A 20,925-nucleotide genomic window follows, 5' to 3' on the forward strand; every position below is an offset into this window, starting at 1 on the left:
TCACTGGCATTTCCACACTATGCCAAACATAACTGCTCAGGGTCTCAGCAACGTGGTAGAGTAAACAGCTGAAGCAGTGGAAATATTAACTCCCTTAACACTCCAAACATTTCTCCATGGGGCTGAGCTGCTGCAGGAGAGCTACTATGCCTAACTTCTGGGTGACTTGACATGTGAAAGAATCCGTAAGTCTGTGAGTTATCTGTAAGATACGTGGGTGTACATCTCACACCGTAAGAGTGAGATTCAAAACAGCAAGTGCACAAGCAAAGAATCACTGTGGCTGGAAGAAACAGGAAAGCGTTAAGATATTAACTCCTCAAAATAAGAGACCCTTACTCTGTGTTACAAGGAGACATTTATCACCACTCTGAATCCCTTCAAAGATTTCAACCATAACTCCAGAAAAGACAGACTTCAGCAACGAAACTGGTTTCAGAAATTCACTCATATCCCTTCTCTTCTCTCTTCCCCTGCCTCTTGTTCTCAACACATGGGTCTTCTAGTGATGCCAACTATTTGTGATGTTGTGCCTTTTGTTCCAGGCCTGTTTTTAACCATGATGAGCTCAGTGACCTGGTTTACAGACACCCCCATGAATGGTTGTCTTCACAGCAATACAGAAGCAACAAGGTGCAGTGCCGTGGCCCAAGCTGGATTCTTCACCAATGACAGGATTTCCTAGAACTCTGGGTTCAGAGAGCTGTCATTCCCTTCTCAAAAGAAAACACTGGAGGACAAGACAGTCCCCCTTTTAATGCTACAGTTAGTGGCTACAAGACTTTTTCAGGAAGACCCAGGGCGCAGTAAATTTCTGTTTATAGCCCCAGGTGGGTTCTCTGTGTAACAGATGGTACAATATACTGTGGTGTGACTTGCTCAATCTTTCCTTTTGAAGCTGCTGTTCTTTGCGTGGAATAATAATACACCATTTATACCAGCAAGAGGACAAGCTAAGTCTGCAGTTCTAGTGATTAAATATATGCAGTTGGACTTAGAAAGGGTAGATTCCAATTCCTGTCCCTAATCTGATTCCAATTCAACACTATTTTTTACAACCAAGCCTTCACCAATCCAGGAAGAAATCCTGTTCTATGACAACTGCTTTTAAGAGTGGGCTGCCACTGCACAGTATCACTGTCAGAGAAAGGCTAGTGAAAAAAGCAACACATCTTAAACATCCCTTTTAGTTTAATACTTCAGTAACAGAATGATTTAGAAAGCATAGGAGTATGGATCACGTATACATGTGTACCATGTATACCAAGGCTATGTATACAAAGGCTGTGACAAGATTGTAATACAGGTAGGTGCAAGGTCACAGAGTGATGGGGACATCACTCTGTCTTGGTGGGAGAGACTCGTAAGAAAGACTGTGAAATTATAAGCACTGAATGAACCAACATGCAGAGTGGAAGGAAATAAATTCAGAAATATAACTTGCATGCACTGTTATGATTTATAGAAGTTTTCAGTTACATTCCTACTCTGTGTTTCCTCTCTATCAGAAACAGACGGGTATCAGGGAAAAGACTGAATGATCACAACCCAAACCCATGAGCTAAAAGACTACAGGAGACAATTTCAGTATTCCAGTATAGTAAACAACCCTATCTTTGATAACATCAGCACCTACGAACGTTGACCTTGCAAAGTAGCAAGTTAAAAAAAAAAAAACCACCCCTTGTTTTCATTATCAGATATTAGCAGGGTGTCCAATTTATCTATCACCCTGAAAAAAATGTTCTGCCCTCCACCAGGCAAGAATTTCACCCATATTGCCAAGTTACAATTGCCTCTCTTTTCACTACAACTAGAAATGGTGATTTAGATAGTCAAACCGGAAGTTTAAGTCATTTGTTTTTTCAGAAAGTGAGGAACAACGCCAAGCATGGTACCTGAGAAAGGACAAGCTGACCATGGAACTTCTGGACAAATTTCTGTAAAGATGCAAGGTATGAAGCCTCTCCTACTGCTCTTGCCAGAAACCGCAAAAGGAAATAACCCTGCAAGAAATTAAGCCAGAAACAAGTAGGATACTATGAATTCACTGATATCTAGAAGAAAGAAGTCTTTTTCATATGAGTAAAGCAATTTCAATGGAAATCAGCTGACAACACTCACTTTCAAATAGTGGACCTGCATGAAGATTTTTTCTGCTTTAAGACCATGTTTGACAATAGATGCTCCCGACTCACTCAGTTCTCCTGTGTTTTCCTTTTTGGGCCTAAAATGGTAACACATTAATTAAACCTTGGTTAAGTAAGTAAAGACATAATTGATAATTTACGTGTTCTCATAGTTGAAAGCACTGTGAATGACATAGTAACTTCAGACACCTGTGACTAGTTCAGACTTTTTCTTTACCCTAAATAACTTGGCTTACACAGACAAACAAACAAACGTTGTACTTTTAATGCAGTTTTGTACATAGCTAACCAGACAGTGAAATCCATCATTAAGCTGCTGCACTCTTTTCACTGCCAGCATGACATCACGTTGCATGCCATTCTACAGTGCACAGACACATTATAAACAGAGAAACAATCAAAAAACGGAAGGGAAGAAAAGGGGAGGGAAGGGGAGGGGAGAGGACAGGAGGGGAGGGGAGAGGACAGATACTGAAGTCATTATGTTCAACTAGAGATTTCTCTTCTTATACCTCTACATTAGCTTAACAGCTTACATGACTATACTTGCAGGAATAACCTCTTTCATCTGCATGCAATACACCGCAGAAGAAATAACATTCTGTTTTTCATTTTTGCTATTTCAGGTTGGAAGAAATGTAGTTGAAGTTTTAAAAGAGCAAGCCTTTCACATACACACAGGTTTGGGGTTTACAGACAATAACATCTAGAACAAGCCTACTGCTTCACTGCCTGATTTTAAAATGTAATACAGCATCTGGTATGCCAGAAATCTACAGCAGTAAAGTTTGGAGGACTTCTAGGCTCCTGTGAGTGCAGAGTGAGACTAAAGAGAAGGTATGCAAACATTTTTTCTTCATTTGTAAGCAGTGCATTCACAGGCATAGTACTGAAGAGGCCTCTAGCTTTTTTCCTTCAATCCAGAAAAAGCCCAGCAAACAGTGGTCTGTCTTAAGAGCCTAACCCTGAGACAGAAACAACCTCTCCAATTCTAAGTGTGGATTTTGAAATGGCTGGTCTTGGAAACCCAACATCTTTCCCCCAACTTCTACAGAATGGAGGCAACACAGGTCTGAGCAGTGCAGGATTCTTCAAACCACATCACTCACACACTTCTCATGAACTAATCCCTGTGATCAAATTTCTTTCCTATCTACGTCTGCTTTGAGAAAAAGATTCTTCCTTTTTTGTGTCTGTGTCATGGTTTCTTATAAGAGTTTTGCCCAGAGTGCTAAGCTTTTTTTGTTTTCCACACTTTAGGCACTATATTTAGGACCTGTGCACGTGAAATTCACTTCACACAGTAAAATCTTGATAAAATATAACTGTTTGAAATACAATAGAAATGAAAAATGCAGATTCAGTTTTACACTGCTCCTAACAGTCCTTTGCCATGCTACAGTTATTATTTTTTTTCAGGGAAGATCTTCCTTCAACGCTGAAAGGAAGAGATCAATAACTGATTTTTTATCCTATGGAAACTCCAGTTCTTCAAGAGAATGTAACCACTGCAGGCCCACTGTAGAAGAGCAGAGGTACACCTATTTCCATTCTGGATCACTCTCCTGGAAGAAAGGCCTGCTGGCATTCCATACACAACTTTTCATTGTTCTCTGCATATATAAAAAGCCAAAACTGCTTCATTTCTCTCATAATAGCCCAGTCTACAGACTTTGAAAAATGGACATTAAGCTCAAGCTACAGGATCCACACTAAACTGAAATACCTCCCATAATCACAATTATTCTAAATTACGCAACCAAACTTCCTTCTTTCCTCCTCCAACTTTGTGCCTGTGTAGATCCTAGTAGGTGACTAGAAAGGAGTATCCCATCTGAATTATGGTACTGAAGAACTTCCTTTTGCAAAGGATGCATATATACCCCTGGTAATGTCTGCAAAAGAGTGTAAATATTCAGAAAGTTACCCTGTCTCTGCTGTCAGTACTTCAGCACACATTTTAAAGCAATGCTTAGTGTATTTAAAACACACTGAAGGACAGAGACTGAAAGTTTGTTACACTGACCTACAAAATCTGGCATCTAACCTGGTTGATGAAGCTAGGCATAATGCTCAAGGCGAGCTGATTCAGGGTATTCAAGCTGCACATTTTACATACTAGCAAATTTCTGAAGGAAGTGAAAGATGCTGCTTTTTGTTTGCCTGGTGGCGAATTACACTGTATGAAGTAAAAGTACAATTCATCAGGAAGTCCTTGGTAATTAAATGCCCTTATGACCTAGGCAGTTATGAAACCCTTTGCAGCAACCATGAGAAACCATCCAAAAGGCATGTTTCTTATCACTATGACAGAATAAAACCATTCGAACACCTACAGAACAGTCACAGAGCATTGCTTCAGGAGGGAAACAGACTTGACTCAAGTCGAACTCAGAGACAAATTTTGAAGTAGGTATCAACACCTATTTGTCTTAAGGAAGAATCACAAGCTGAAGTTCAGTCATAAGGGCCAGGTCATGAAACAATCTCAACATCAGCTTTATTCCACAGAATGAAATGTACTTCTCTAGTCGTCTTTGCTTTCATAACATGAGAGACTCGATGAGAGTCATGGTGTTGATGCATGCCAGCAGAATTAGTGCCAGGACATATTCCACAGGTGCTTTTATAACCGTAGGTTTTCTTCAAACTCTGTGAGAATATACGCAGTATTCTGTCTTAAGTCTTGTCCTGTATGACCACTACAGTGCCACAGACTCCTTCTTCAATACTAAGATTTGCTGATGCTGCCGCCTTTCAGAGCTGCTGCCTGCTGAAAAGACACTTACCTATTTCTTTCATACCTGACTTCCTTTTTCACAGGTAGCTTATGAGATGCTACTATAACATAACATCAAATATCCATAATAATAAGAAGCATTATGCTGATGATCAGTTGGCTCAGTGGCTTTCACCTAGGCTGAACAGATATTCATTTGCTGTCTCAAAATTTAATAGGATCAGCTGACAAGTTTTGGGTAGGGTTTTTCTGCTGTCAGTAGAAAGCACAGAAAATCATATGATCATATATCAGGGAACAAAAAAGTAAATGAAGAATAACCTTATGCTTTGGAAGAGTGGGTTGTCTGATTTTTTTCCTCCTGACATAACTGGCAATCAGTGACAAACAGTTATAATTTAATTTTAATATCCTTGAATAAGAACACAAGCCTGAACCAGCACATGCCTCAATTCAGACTTAAAACTCAGTGCAGTGCCAAGACTGAAATTTTCTCTCTTACATACCAAGTCTGGAAAGCACATGGACGTACTAGAGGAGGAAGAAGAAAAAAAAAAAAAGGTAAACATGCAAAGAGAGATCCTATTCAAGTCCATGCCACAAAAATAGTGAATATTTATATCTGACTGAAACTAGTGGATAGCCTTAATGCAACCACAGGAAACTAGAGACATAAGAGAGGAAGAGATTGCCAGAATCCCAAGCTGGCATTATGTTCCTCTCCTGAAGTGTATATTAGAGGCATATTTTTCAGACAAGAAATGGTCATTCTTTTGTATTAGCTTTGAGAAAACCACTATGCAAAAGTTAAGCAGCATACTTATTACAGAGACTTATGTCTACTAACCCTGGAAGTCAACAGAAAGCTTAAGTTTCAATTTCAGGATAAATCAGTCCTTCCTGACTTTCAAACTACAAAGGATATTTTGGCCCTTAGAAAAATTATTTCAAAAATGTACACATATACACGTTATTAAAAGTAAAAACTACATAATTAATACAAAGGATGACAGATATGATTCCATAATGTTGAAAATTGAATACATCCAGATAAGCTTCATATTATGAGAACGAATGTTACTAAAAATAATTTATTTTAAAACCAACAAAAACCCTAGCATCTCTCAATCAGTAGGTGAGTTGGTAGAAGCTGTATGACAGCTAGTGATAAGCCTTGCTTTTGTTTTTATACCTATCATCACATTGCATACTTGCAAATTAGTAACTTCACTGACTCTGCTTACACGTAGGGTAAACAATTCATCAATAAACATGAAAACAGATCAATGAAAGACTACAGTTATGCAAAGCTGATGACAGCTTTTCAGATGACATGAGGCAGTAGAGAAGAATTTCTGTGTTTGTGAACAGTGACCAAATATGAAAGGCTTTTAGGTCCTACTGGGAAAGCACAATAAGAAGGGAAGACCTCAAAATGAATGAAATGGCAACAGTCTTCCAAAATAATTTAGAAGTTGATTATATAGAAGACAGGAATCAATTTGTTCTTCACTTCCACTTGGAAAAAGAAAATAATAAATCTACACTGTTTGAAATAAACAATATTTCAACTGTGCATTAGGAAGCAGTTACAGAATCAGAGAATCACAGGTTGGAAGGGACCTCAGGGATCATCTAGTTAATTGTTAACACTGAAACAGCCTAGCTTGGTACCATGGAAACTTTTTTATTGGAGGTTTCTAAGAACATGGTAGCAAAAACATGCTTAAGATGGTCTATGTATACTGCCTGTACTTCAGTGTAGAAGAATGGTCTACCTACGCTCTTGAAATCTGTCCCTGTACTTCCGTGATTTTGTCAGTGTAGAGCTAATTTGAATTAGGGTTAGTAAACTTGTTTTTCTTGGTCAAAGACTGTGAGGAGACAAGCAGTGGAGATGTTAGGAAGCCACTCAAGATAAAAGACTTTGGCAAATTCGCAAGACACCAATCAGAACAACCCAGATTATTAATCATTAGCAAAGCAAGAATCTTTTTTGATCTAATGTCTTTAGCTATGTAAGAAGAAGCCTTGAGCTCAGCATCTGGTATGTATAGACCAAAATCTTGTTTAAATAGCATTATTAGCAGTTTCTAAATAGAAAGTAGCTTTACATAGTTCATTATGCTTTTTCCTTTGTGTTTTACGGCTTCATTCAGCTTGGCAGTTAGATACCAAACTCCTGTATGTGCTTGTCTTCAGCCACAGAAAGTGAATCTGTTACGGCTTCAAACAGTGAACTTTGTTCAGGAAACGGCCTTTTTTTTCCCCTGAATAGAGGCTCTTGTAAACTGCTTAGTGACGTTTTATATCAAACTAAATCCCATGGTTTTTGAAAGCTTTCTATAACAAAGAGAAAAGCAATTGCATTATACAGAAGATGAATAACCTAGTCAATTTAATTTGACATTTATTTTTTCTCCAGAAGGAAATAAGGAAATGCAGTGGATTTAATCAGATGATTTGAAGGGAGAAAATGGTAGAAAACATGAGAGAGAGAACATGCAAAAGCAAAGATTACACTATCATATTTTTACCTTAAAACTTGCAGCTCTTCTTCAGAGTTCTGCACCTCATCTCTCAGTCGTCGCCAGCGAAGTGAAGCTTTCAATTCCTGCTGCCCTTTTACTTCATCATGTGACAGCTGCTTAGTGTACAAAAAACACAGATCATTGATTGCTGTTTCTCAACAGACAATAATAATTTTCAGAAAAAGAAACCTCTTTTATTTCCCTTTAATAAGCAGAAAATGCAGAAAACAGTACCAATATCCATGTCAAAAAAAGGCAAACCAAAAAATAACAGTTGCTGCTATCAGAGCTAATAGCAGCACTAAGGAAAACAGAAGCCTCGCTGTGTGCATCAAATCAATAGTCAGTTCAATAGTTCTGCCTGAGGAGATAGTTGGGCATGTTGTTTTCCCCTTTGTGAGTGGCAATAAGTGAACTGAATGTACAGTACAGATACCTGGCATATCAGTTTTGGTTGCATCTTTAATCTTCCCAGCCTTGAAAGCAAATTGCTGCTTTGTGTCCTGACTTCACTCCTTTCTTCCTACTTCTGACACACTCGTGAAAGCTCCCTGTTGTGTTTTTTTCCCATTTACGTAATATTAACAGAGATGTATGCTTATGAAATAAATGCCAGCTTGTCAGCTTACAAATAACAACTAATTTATGCTTCTCTATTATAAGAAAAGATGGGAGATGGGAGAAAGCAAAAGCAGCTAATATTATCCTGCATTACACCAGTATTTCAGTCACATGAAATTATTGTCAGGCAATATGGAATATACTTATAATCCTACAATTGTACAATTGCACAGCACAAAAACTACTCATAAATCCTAAAAAGAAAAAAAATGCATTACTACGTTATTTTCTGACCTTATAAATTAACAAAGGCACTAATCACCCTGTTTTGTTGCTTATTCCTTTCCATCCAGCTATATGGAAGGGTGTCTACTAGAATGAAAATGCTTTCAAGTGACTCACAAAAGCATAGAAGGTAAAACAGCTCACAGCGGAGGAGTCATGCTCAATGTAAGGGCAGAAATGAGTTTTAGGACCGGAAGTGAAAAGCAAGGACAGCCTTCCTATCTTTCTTGTTCCAGAAATGTGTAAGTGACAAGGAAATTTGTTTTGTTTGGTGCTATAAATATGCCTGACACTTAATAAAATAGACACTCAAAAGAGTGTACAATGTCAGTTCCCTGTCCCACCTGCTCTTCCACAGATGGAGCTCTGCAGACTTAAGGGGTAGAATCAGGGCCTGACACAAGCACAGGAAGAAATTACTAACACACAAAATGCTTGAAGGAGCACAGGTACAACAAAAATAAGAATTGGATCAGAAAACCACTTTGCTAGCTGACATGCAATTTATGAGCTTTTCACTTTAATGCAGATAATGATTTCTAATCTCTGACATGACGGTAACTCCTGCTGGGCAGTATAAAAGAAAAATAGTGTAAGTGCTGCTGCCCTATTTCACCAGTTTCCATTTTGTTTTGAGGTACGCTTCTTGGCTGTCCACCGGACAAAATCAGACCACTTTCATTACATACCTGGAATATTACAATAATCTGTAAGACTCCGCTGATTATCCACTTTCAGGAACACAATACAAGTGGAAAGAATGCAGAGCAACTACTTCATAGCTGAACTATAATAATTGAGCAGGACATTTGTGGGAAGGTAATCACTGACAAACAGCTGTTTCTAGTCTCATTTGCACTGACCTCTACCTCTGTAAAGATTGTGGATCAGGAAGGATTTCTGATTTTTTTTAGATCAAGTTATCAAACAAATTCCAATATTATTTTAAAAGACTTGTCTTCAAAACACAGGAGGTTTAACTTATATCTAATTCACAGCAGGATATATAATTTTGATTGCCACATAACTCAATTGACAAGTGATGTATCATCATATCATCACCTTACCTGTTGTGCCCTAGCCCAAAATATATCTTCTAAAAAGGTGGCAAACCCTTCACTTATCCACTCTTCAGTCCAATCGCGAGCACCAATGGCCAGCCCAAACCAAGCATGAGCAATTTCATGGCACAGACGTGTTCCACAGAGATGGCTCCCTCCTGGTAATACACTCTGTGACAGGAAGATGATGTGTGGGCTGCACAATAGGAATGAGTGACAAAACACATTATTGACCTGTTATAACATGTATTGCATGGCCATAATAATGTATAGGCTTTATTAGCCTTGTCAGCCTGTTATTACTATATGCATGCTAGGTCATGACTGATAGTTTATAGCTCAGGCATTTTTAGAAATTAGGTTGTACTTTATTGTTGGTTGGCAGAGAATCAAACTAAAATTCTGCTAAGCAGTTGTTTTGTATTCAACCGTCAAACAGCTATTACCTGTAAGAAGTAACTTAAACCAAAGTTTTATATTTTCCAAATTACAAGACTGATTTATTTCAATAGAAACATTTTTATATAAGCCAGGATAATAAAAGATGAGCAGGTGTGAATATAGGCAGCAAGTATATATCAGTTAAATGATCAAAGCTGGAAACAAATAAAGCAGAAACATTTTATAAAGAAAACAAATCACTATCCGAAAGCAACAAGAATCATGCATAGTAAAACACATGTGCTTGTTAAAACTCAAAACAAGCTAAAAAGATATCATCTGCAAATACAGAGGAAGAACATCCTTTACCAGAAGCACAGAATTGCGGAGACTCGATATTCACTAAATGTCTGCTTTTCACAACAGGGGAGAACAACCCAATCTGTACCTACTCTGCTTTGCACGCAAGTACTATAAGAAGAAATTGGGGGAAAAAAACTGTTACGAATTATTGCCCTGCTATTGAAAACACACTGAATTGCAAGTTACTGCAGTTCTCAACTCATGTTCTCCTGTAAGGCAATTTCTGCTGTGCTTATAGACATTACAGATGTTAAGATTTCAAAAATTACATAATTTTTGAAATTAAGTACATCTAGGAAAGAAAAGTAGCAGAATTAAGCCCTCCGACTAGCATGCAATGCATTAAAGGGGCACTGTGCCATAGATAGAAGTAGCGAGGGCATAAACTAAGACCAGCATCTGCAGAGTATTCCTGGGCTAACCTGTTGCATCCATAACCTGAATTTCAACTGTTTTCTCAACTCCAGACAGTTAGAAAGGAAATAAAGCATAATGGTAATGCCTTCAAGACCACAGGTCTTTAAAACTAAGTCTAGCCTTCCAAGCATGGCAGGGGAGTGCATGGCCTTAAGACATTTCCAAGAGTCAAATATTATTCGTAAGCGTTCCAGAGAGCTTCCCCACCCGCCCTACCCTTCCGTTGGAAATGTTAAAACACCCACAGTTTTCTTGCAACCAGTTGAAAGTCTAGATCTGAGTCCATAAAATATGATACACACTTAAATAGACAAACACACTCAATAACCATCTCCTTATAAAATAATAATAATAATAGTCATCCAGCAAAGCAAGTTAATACATTTCAATCAGCTAGCATTGTAAGAAACAATGTAAGAAAATCAATGCACTAATAGAGGAATCAAGTCACAGAGAACAAGGCAAGAAAAAACAGCAGCTCTCCAAATTTTCGCCAAAAGCAATTCTGATTAAGAGAAGGGAAGGAGGGAGAGAGCGGGGAAAAGGGCAAGCACAGAAGCTGCAGAACATGATGAACCTTTTATTACAAAACCCCTGACGAGAAGAATAACTGCAGCTTAGGGGGGTATTACTTTGGTCAGTTGTAAGTAAATGACCCCTAACTGTGGCATTTGTACAGTGCTACAGTGAAAAGCCACAGAAATGGACAAGTAAATAGCATTCCAGACATACTGCTGGCAGTGTTTCGGCCATTTGGTTAAGCAAAACAAAAGTAATTTCATGCCTTATAGACAGGCTCACAGAATGGTTTGCATTTTAAGTCTATTGTAGGTAAATACACAATAAAAGTAGAAATTGTATTTCCTGCTTTTTCCAATCATTTAAATAATAGAAATGCCACATTTGGACAATCTTCTTTATGGAAGGATTACAAATCACTTCAGTGAGAAAAATGTATATGAGTTAAATTTTGGCCAAAGAACAAGAATACCGCTTTCTACAAGGCCAAAAATAAGAGTAGATGCTGCAGCAGAATTTCATTTTAGAGTCTGGGTACAGCCAGCAACTTCCTTTCCAGACACACCTTAAATTATTAATTTTATTTTGTTTGCCCTTAACAAGCAGCTGTATCTCCAACTCAGAGCCTCATTTAATAACAGATATCACTACAGAGCAGTGCAAAGTTCCCGTTTATCTTAACAGTAATTTTAGAAAAGACTGAACATATTTCTGTGACACATCCAGCTTTTATTAGTTTGGTGAGAGGATTGATTCTATGTTTTAATTTAAAATAGAGATTCTCTATTTCCAATACGTTTGAATTCCAGAAGCTCTGCTCCACCTCTACTGATACTAACAAAATTTACATTTCTTAACATCATTCAGAATGTGCAGTGTTATTTATTGCGCATTGTTACTACTACTGTTGTTCCTAAAACACTCAATAATTCAAGAAAATGTCTATGTGAAAAATAAGATAATCAGGATGATAACTAAATGGCAATAGCCAAAACCTTTTTGGTTTTTTTAAAACCAGAATAGAAATTTGGCCCTCTTACCATCCATTTTATTTACTAGGAACAAATTACAAGCCATTGCTTTCATTGGAATTGAAGAGGAAAGAAATCCATTCATACACTAGGAATGGACAAAGGTGACTCACCTCAGCAATTACATCAAGTCCTGACGAGGTACATAAATGCTGCTTATAAATGCCTCTAGCTGATACCTTTTCAAGTCTGGCCCATGTTTCTAAAGCAGGCCAGAACAGGCTAGCTGGATGTAGTAAGGAAGACGGGAAACCTCTCCCAGTTAAAAAAAAATAAAAACCCCACCAGTCCTTCCCAGGAAGCTGGACAAGTTCCCAATGGCTCTTACAGAAAAACAAGTTAATAACTTGCTTTCAACAAGTATACACTTGGTTGCACTTTTAAAGCAAAAGGTTATTGTTCCAACCAGAATCACACCCTTATAACTTAGATCTTTGTATCATTTGACTGAAAGAAGGAACAAGTTCCCCCTCCCAGTTAAACTGCAGGTAAGGGAAATCTCAACGCCATAACTATAGTATGAACATATACGAAGGAAAAACTGAGCCCCGAAGGGAAAGAAATTTTTAGTGTGGAAGGCCAAAGGGTCATGATGTTCCATTCATCCAAATCCACCTCTGTAGATGTTCTTAATAAATGGTCTCTTTAACAAATAACAGGTTTCCAGTGAGTCCTAGAGCTCTGAACAGTAACCTGACCAGCTGAGAGGCCAAATTGCTGAAAGAAATTTTGCAAAACTTTTTCTCCAGACTTACGACTTAGATGCAGATGCCACTTTGCACACAGGCTGCAGCTGTGTGCTATCTTTGGCCACTCACACATAATCAGATGAGAGACATAGTACTAACTCCAGCTAAACGTAGTACAAGAATTTAAGCAAACATTTAAATAAGAACACGAAGCTCATTTCTAACAGACTTGTTCCATTCCTTTGGAAGCAGAGGTCTTTCCCTCTTAATACGCAGGGATTTGCAGACACATTTTCTTTTATATCTCTTGAAATAACAGAGCCAAGACCGTATCAGCTGGAAAATTATGCTCTGGAGTCAAGAGTAGCACCCAAAATCACTATTACAGATGGAACATAGATAATAAAAAAATATTTTTCACGTTTTGATAGTGCTCCACATATTTCTTATCTTTTCCTATTTAGAAAAAGGTAGTCAGATAGTAAATGGGTAGACAGTTATTGTACTTCTAGATAATCCCTTCTTAAACACGTGGAAGGGAGCAGGGGAAATCGCTCTAAAAATAGTTCCCCAAGAACACATTAAAATTAAGATATACATTTCAGGACTGAAGGAATTTGAGAAATTTAGACAATTAAATGGCAACTCTTTACGTACAGCTTGTGCAGTCTCTCATCAGTTGCCTTCAACCTACATTACTCCATTGATACAAAGAACAGTAGTAGCATATTGTCTGCGGTATCTACATCAGACTTTGAATGTTAGCTTAATTTATCTTTGAGTACACTTGTGTCATTGGAATGCAGACACAAGAACATGCAACATCCACTTACTTACCTCCATAATCTCCAGCATTCTGGTGTATGTTACAGTCCAGTACTGACAGAACTACAGGGACAAACAACCTTTTTAATCTCCTAGGTTTATTGTGTACCAGAAACTCAAATGTACATGTAGATGCAGTTGTAGAGACGAGGATCTAGTAGTTAGAATACTCTGAGCATTGTTCCAGAAATAATGGAAACTTCATAAAGTTTTGCCTTCCTAACATCATAGTGGGAAACTAACAAGTGGCTGGAAGTTACAGCTGAAAGTAATTCTAGAGCAAATTACTTTTTACTCCATAAATCGTGCAATAATACAGCAGGGTAGGCAATAGGGAAAGAAGACCAACCTGTTCGTGTTGGAAGGAGGATGGTATCAGCCAACTCGGTACAGCAACTCAACATCCAAAATTCAAATTTCAGTCAAGCACCTAATTAATGAACTGAACACCTGAATAGCAGCTGCTCCATGAACTGGCAGAAACTCACTTCAGTCTTGCTTATTTTGCCACACCAAACCAGGTTAGTCAGGATGCCTATGCACCAGGGTGAAACCCTCTCAGGAGAAACTCTCTTTATTACTGTTCAACAGCAAAACGGTTATTTGGCATAAAACTGAAGAAATTATACAGTGAAAGGAAAAAGGTAACATGTGCCTAAGCTCAAACAGCTCCTACACAAAAAACTGGGTTTGTAACAACTCTTGATATTTCTCATTACCTCTAATCCCATATTATACCAAATGAACCGCCTTGAAGTAAAAATCTGCATAAAAAGACAGTATGTATTTGTCACCCACAGCTGTGACATATACCACCTTCCAATGTCTTTGGACTTACAAGTCAACTATTTATTAGATTTTTCCAGACATTATTCACAGCAGAAATTTTATAAATTTTCTTCAGATATCAAAATAGCTCTAGCACTTTATGATGAACAAAAATAAACTAAACGACACTGAAAATACTGACAAGAGTTGACAAACATAATTGTTGTATGCCAGGAGACCTTACTTTGGTACTGCAAAATTATACTGACTGATTATACTGACCTGAACAAAAAGGATACAGGTTTGATGTACTTCAAAAAATAAACAAAGAATTTAACGCACGCTCAGCTAATACAGATCAGTCTACAGGAAAACGGTATCAGCCTATCTCATTCCCCATAATTCAATTCTCTTAACTTTATGTTCACAAATTGAAAGATATGCTATATCCTTTCATGCTATATCATGTATATATTTGCATACATTTCCTCAAAAATTCAGTCATAACTCATTCTGAAACTTTTACATCAGTAAAAAGTCAAAGTATTAAAAAAAGAATCTCCGGCATTTTTAGTTTATTTTTTACAATAAAAGATTAATAAAAGTCAAGAAACAAACCAAACTACTGAAGAATTTTTCTTTTACAATTAGATAATGGCAACTAGCCACATACAGGGTGATACCATCTATTAACTACTTCTTTGAAAAAGCTACCATAGGACAGTCAATCCTAAAAGTGGGATTCACATTTTGTATTTCTATCTTAAACGACCTCAGGTATAAAATGTAGAGCTTTACCTGCTAAAACAAGATATTTATGTAGTCACCCAGCAAAATGCACATCTAGCAGACAGGAAACATTTTGGAGGTTTTAATTTTTGCACCAGTCTTGCCAAAAACACGCCATACTCTGTTCTTATTTTTTCTGAAGCATGCTCTGTTTTGAAGTTCCAGCTTTCTTCTGGGGCTCAGCTCCTCTGTCCTCCATCATCCAACGAAAATACGCAATGTTGAAATGGTGGACTGAAACTATCACTTCTCACAGAAGGGTTACAAGAATTTCCCTAGATGTAACTCTCAGGAACAGGAACACATCACAAGACTAACAATCTGGCAATAATGCAACTAATTTCTTTAAACAATGCTGTCTCATCCTTTCTTTAACACAAACAGAGCACACAGATTGACAGTGCTAAGACAAAAAAACTTTAATTGGAGTTTTAAAAAAATTCACAAAACATATTATATGTAGCTGAAATCCTGCTGCAGACATATCATGGTAATAAATCCTACCTGCTTCAAATGTTCTGACTTGGGATGTAAACCAAGAAGGAAAGAAAGGGTGTTGTATTTTACATGTGGACTTCAGGTTGATGTCTGGGATCCAAGTATTGCCAGTGAGCTAACCCAACGTTGTAGTAAGCTCATCAGGAACCAGAGGTGATGAGATCAACCTGCAGTCAACCCAAGTAAGAACTTGAGGGGCATGAACCTTTTTTGGAGCTCCTCAGATTTTGTTTCCTAATGTCTTATGTAAGCCCCACAGAAACTTCCATACTCCCAGGATTTGTGATAGGCAGCAAATTGCCTGCTGTTTTACAGAAAGAAAAGCAAACACAGAAAATTATGTGGGAGGAAAGAAGGAATTACAGATTCAAAACCTCAGCTCCCATCAACTTTTTTATCCAGGTTTGTTTGAAATCTCATGCCCCAAAAAACACAAAGTAATGGAATTATCTTATAAAAATTATTTTTACGCATATATCTCCTCATAACAAATGGCTACAATACTTTCAAAAATCTTACAGTCAGCTTTCAAAGAGAAACACCTTGAGGTCTAAAGCTTTTCATGTTGTATATCACAGAATGAATTTTTCGTATTTAACTGATTTAGTTAACTAATTTAGGAATAAGTACAAGTAAAGCAGCTTCAATAAATGCATGCACCTGTCTTGTTCTTTAAAAAATCCTCTCTATATTTTATGGAGCTCAACTTTTAACCTTCACACTTCACATGCAATTGCTCCTCAAAAAGTACTGACGCTGCTAACACTGAAAATAATTTGTGAATCAATGACACAAATTTCTAGATCCCTTACGAAGTATTCATAGTAGAAAATCCCACTGTTACATGGCAGATGTTTCCAAACAAGCCTTATAAGCTACACAACTCAAGTAGCTTATTTCTTTTTTTCTTTAAAAAAAAAAAAAAAAAAAAACACCAAACAACGAAAAACCCAGATAGATTGGAAATCAATCTAGAGCACTTCAGTTAAAGAGCAAAGAAATCAAGATCAAGACAGTAAAAATATTTCTAGTTCAGATTGTTCTGTGAATAGTATTTTAGGATATGGAAATTTTCATAGAAGTATCTTTTTTTGTTTGACATAAGACAGCTGATGCTAAGATCAATTGCAACGATACAACATCTCTACCCTAGCTGATGTAGGTAGCATCACAAGAGGTTCAGAGGCTAAGGAAAAATGTTTTTCATGTCTGAGGAGCCAGAGGAAATACTATGTTCCCACTAATTCCAGTAAGAACTTTATATACACATAAAAGTGCAGTATTCGGTTTACATACTGGACTTGCTAAATTCCAGATTTCAAATGCAACTTCTACCACATTCCTCTGAGTGCTTCCGAGTATTAGAAAATGGCCAAATGAAGAAAAGAAGAACACAAAAAGTTAGGCTATTAACCATGTGAAAATGGCTAATTACAAATAATAGTGTGGAAAGTCTCTACCAGAACCATGCATTTATATTCATTCTCTTTCCTTTAAAATTGATTTATAAGATTAGGACCACAAAATTAACCTTAAGCACTTGCTGAAATTAAAAAAAAAAAAGTGAGCAGGAAATAGCAACAGACAGACACTGAAAATTGTAATTAATTATTTTAATTGATATATTATTTTAACAAGAAAAGGGTAACGGAAACATGTATAGATACAGGTTCTCACACCTCTCATTTCATAAATACAAAATGGTTTTGTGTGATAATTTTTTTGTTTAGGTTTCCTTCGCATATACCAAAGGAAAGACTAAAAAAAGATAAACTCTTGTTTTATATTAAAAATGCACAGAACATTTGTTTCAGAGCCTTTTCAAACTATTCTTTGTTTTTGTATTCTTGCTAAAATGATTAATACGATGAACAGTCTCTAACAACATTCCACAGTTCCTGTCTCAATAATGACATTTGTCACTGATGGATTATATTTTTTGATCATGGATGGATTTCATTATTTGTAGCTTTCCATCATTGTTATTACTGGAAGACCTGGATTTCCTTTTACTCCATCATGAAGTTTCTGGCAGATATTAACACAGCTGAGAGCCAAAGTGCAAATAACCAACTATGATAAATAGACAGAGCAAAATTTATCTGCTTCTCTGTATTCAGTGAAAATTCATTCAAGTAAGTTCCCATACATTAGCGGTCTCAAAAGGTGACATGGACAAGAAAAAGTAAAATAAAGAATGGGTATTTTTTTTCTTATTTTAATATATAGAAGAAAGCTTTTATCCACACATACCAAAAAAACCAAATGAACAGGAAAAAAAGGAAAAGAGATTGCTTGTTCTTCAAGTTTTTCAGGATTCTTTTCTCAATGTAAAGCTCATGGTATCCCTGTTCTAAAAGCAGCAAGGAAACGAAATCTGCTTGAAGGCAGAAGTGGTTCTTACTAAATCTCTACAACTACAGTTAGAGTAGTATCACAAAACACACCAAACCTAAGGAATGCTCTTTTTTCTTAAGGATTCCTATCACAAATACTTCATCTGCAGACCAAGAAAGCTCCATATATGCCTGATATATGCCTGAATCATTCAGGAAATCCCAAACATTACTGAAAGAGAGAGCACTATAAATCCCTGATATTTCTAAGAAAAAAAATAAATAAAAAGGTAAAGCTCAGAGGTTTTTAAAAAAAACCCAGAACTACCTATATCACAAAACAGGCAGAGATCCAATTCTTTTAAATTTTCAGTTCATATCTAATAAACTCTTGCTTCTTGTACCAGCTACAAATGTGGGAGCAAACAATGATATTAAGGTAATTATCCAATTTGCGTGTGATCTAATCTTTGCCCATATGCGCTATCACCCATAATTCTTGCTTTTAAGAATTGGTACCTAGAAATCCATTTTCTGAAGCCTTTCATTTTACTTTAAAAGAATGGGTGCAAATCCAACACTGACAAGTCTGTTCTGATTTTCAACATCCCTACTAAAATGCATTATTGCCACTATGCACTTATTCTCTGTAAATACAAACGCTACAACTCTCTGCACAGCCATCTTAAAAATGGTTCAGGCAATAGGAATTTAACTAACTAGTGCTGCTATCATCCACTACCTGTAATTCTTATGTTTGTCATCCATAAACAGTATGTAAACTGACATAAAACGCATGTATTTTTTTACTAAATGAGGATCCAATACTTCTTGTTACACTGATTAACAAGATACATGTTAGCAAAAGGAGAGAACATAGTAGAATACATACTGGCTTAAAAATTATTTTCTTAGTTTATTCTGCACAGCAGCTATACAAGCCTTCTTTTTTGTATGCATCAGTCAATAAGATATCTGTTGTGCTTTTGCACAAAGAACAAAGATGCCTTTATCAATTCTCAGAAGTCTGTAGGATGAACCATTCATGCTGTCAAACCCCCTAAAAACCTTTCAGCAAATAATGAAATCCATCAGTGACAAATGTCAACATACTAATTTGTTAAATGTAGAACAAAAGCAACATTCAGAAGAGGTGCCTCATTTCATGTTATATCAGCCCTTCGAATTTGTAACAACTTTATGGCAGCCCACAGATCATGCAATATTAAAACAGAACAGTATTATAATTATTAAAACTAGAACAATCTACTCTCCTTACAATAAATGCTTAACAGTTCAACAAAGCCGTAAACAAAATCTTTTGGGAACATCAAACTCTTTGCAATGCATTATTTTTCCTCCTTTTTAGAAGATTATTTCCAAGTAAAATCTTACACAAAAACACAGATTCTCTTTCACACACAGTCACATTTATTGTGCTGGTGGAAAAATAAGATTAAATTACATCATATCCAGTGATAGAAGAGCTTCAGTGTGCCTGAGAATTACTAAGACATCTAGCTATTATTGTTGAATCATATAGCAAAGGGACAGTTTAGCTGGAAGTAGCTAGTGTGCATGTGAATTACTTTATTCATCAAAGACATCCAGCTATTATTATTGAATCACATAGCAAGGGATAGTTTAACTGGAAATAGCTAGCATAACTGGTAACTGTGTTAATGTCTTCTAATATTAAGTATCACCTACTGATGAACTTTTATTCTGTTGCATCTTCTATCAATATACCTTTTCATGCATCTCTAAATTTGTTTCAGTCCATCAAAAGGACTCAACAAATATTTTTTCTCTTGTCCAGGACACTGCCACAGAATAAATTTACCTATTCTTTTCAAAGATGCCAAAACGAAGCAAACACTATTATATTCTAGAAACATTTGTTGCATCCAACATTTCTTCTGGAGATTTCCAACAGTGGCCAGATAACTTGTGCTCTGTGAATTCATCAAATAAACCTTGAGAATAGAAAGAAAATTTTAAAGTTGTTAAATTGAGAATGCCAAATTCTGTATTTGGCAAAATGCTAAGGCTAATACAGATTATATTAGTAAGAATTTTTCCAAGTCCAAAAAGGAGAGTGTGAGGTGGTTTCCTGCCTTGCAAGACCACAGCAAATACACTACCATGGGTCAAAAGATATCCATTTTGAGGTTATTTTGTTTTGGGTTTTTTGTTTGTTTGTTTGTGAGTTTTGTTGTTTGTTGTTTTTTTTTTATCACCAAGGAGTATAAATTTTAAAAAGTAGACATTTTTTGATTGTTTCCCATGTACTCTCCTGACAACAGTTCTACCAATACACTAAAACCTCTTTCTTTTTGTCAGACCATACATTTAAGTTTGCTTGTGGATATTGACCACTCACAGGAAGCGAACATATTCCACAATTTCTACCCAGGCCAAACAGCATCAGATTTCCCGTTAAAATTCAGTTAATGCTAGGTGGATAGCAGGCAGTTCCTGTCGGATACTCACTTGCAGACTCAGTTGGGTCTGTATCTTGTTAAATGGTTAAATTTTGTTTCTATACATTCCACACTGTCAGCATTGATCAAATTAATTTTTTTTAAATCTCAATGGTATTTGGCATTCATATCAGTTTAGATTTATGAACCTAATGATCAAAAAGTTGTGTAAATTGTGTAACTTTCAGAAAGTACAGATTGATATTTTGAGATAACTAGCAGTTTTACAGCCAAATCCACTCACTCTGCTGTAAATCTGGTTAATCTCCACATATAGTATAATTACTTTACACTTTTAGTTTTAGCAGAATTTGATGTCAAGTGGGAGAACACTCCTTGAGACTTTCTTCAACTATCAGACTGTCCCTGATGTGCTGTACATACTTGCTTGACTGCAACTTAAACTTTAGTACAGCTTTCATGTCGGTTTTAGAGTAGGAAACACTTAAAAAGATAAATTCCATACTGAGGTCATATTCTGGATTCAAACCTCTAGGT

The 20,925-nt window shown here is 36.6% G+C and overlaps 1 protein-coding gene across 19 annotated transcripts in view; it reads right to left on the bottom strand.

Moving 5' to 3' along the window:
- AOPEP (aminopeptidase O (putative)) overlaps positions 1 to 20,925 on the bottom strand; it is a 199,535-nt gene that overhangs the window by 107,141 nt on the left and 71,469 nt on the right. For 16 of the 19 annotated variants that reach the window (XR_012658117.1, XR_012658119.1, XR_012658118.1 and 13 more), the window contains 4 exons: positions 9,335 to 9,524; positions 7,428 to 7,537; positions 2,125 to 2,227; positions 1,899 to 2,006 (listed from right to left, as the gene is read on the bottom strand). Coding sequence is in view for 15 of the 19 variants with exons in the window: in XM_075079810.1 (XP_074935911.1) it covers positions 1,899 to 2,006; positions 2,125 to 2,227; positions 7,428 to 7,537; positions 9,335 to 9,524 (511 nt within the window). In the remaining 4 variants the exon portion in view is untranslated. The remainder of the gene's footprint in view (positions 1 to 1,898; positions 2,007 to 2,124; positions 2,228 to 7,427; positions 7,538 to 9,334; positions 9,525 to 20,925) is intronic. The other 3 variants (XM_075079809.1, XM_075079806.1, XM_075079817.1) reach the window with 1 other exon arrangement.

This window comes from Phalacrocorax aristotelis, chromosome Z (genome assembly GCF_949628215.1).
Source record: "Phalacrocorax aristotelis chromosome Z, bGulAri2.1, whole genome shotgun sequence".
NCBI classification, from domain to species: Eukaryota; Metazoa; Chordata; class Aves; order Suliformes; family Phalacrocoracidae; genus Phalacrocorax; species Phalacrocorax aristotelis.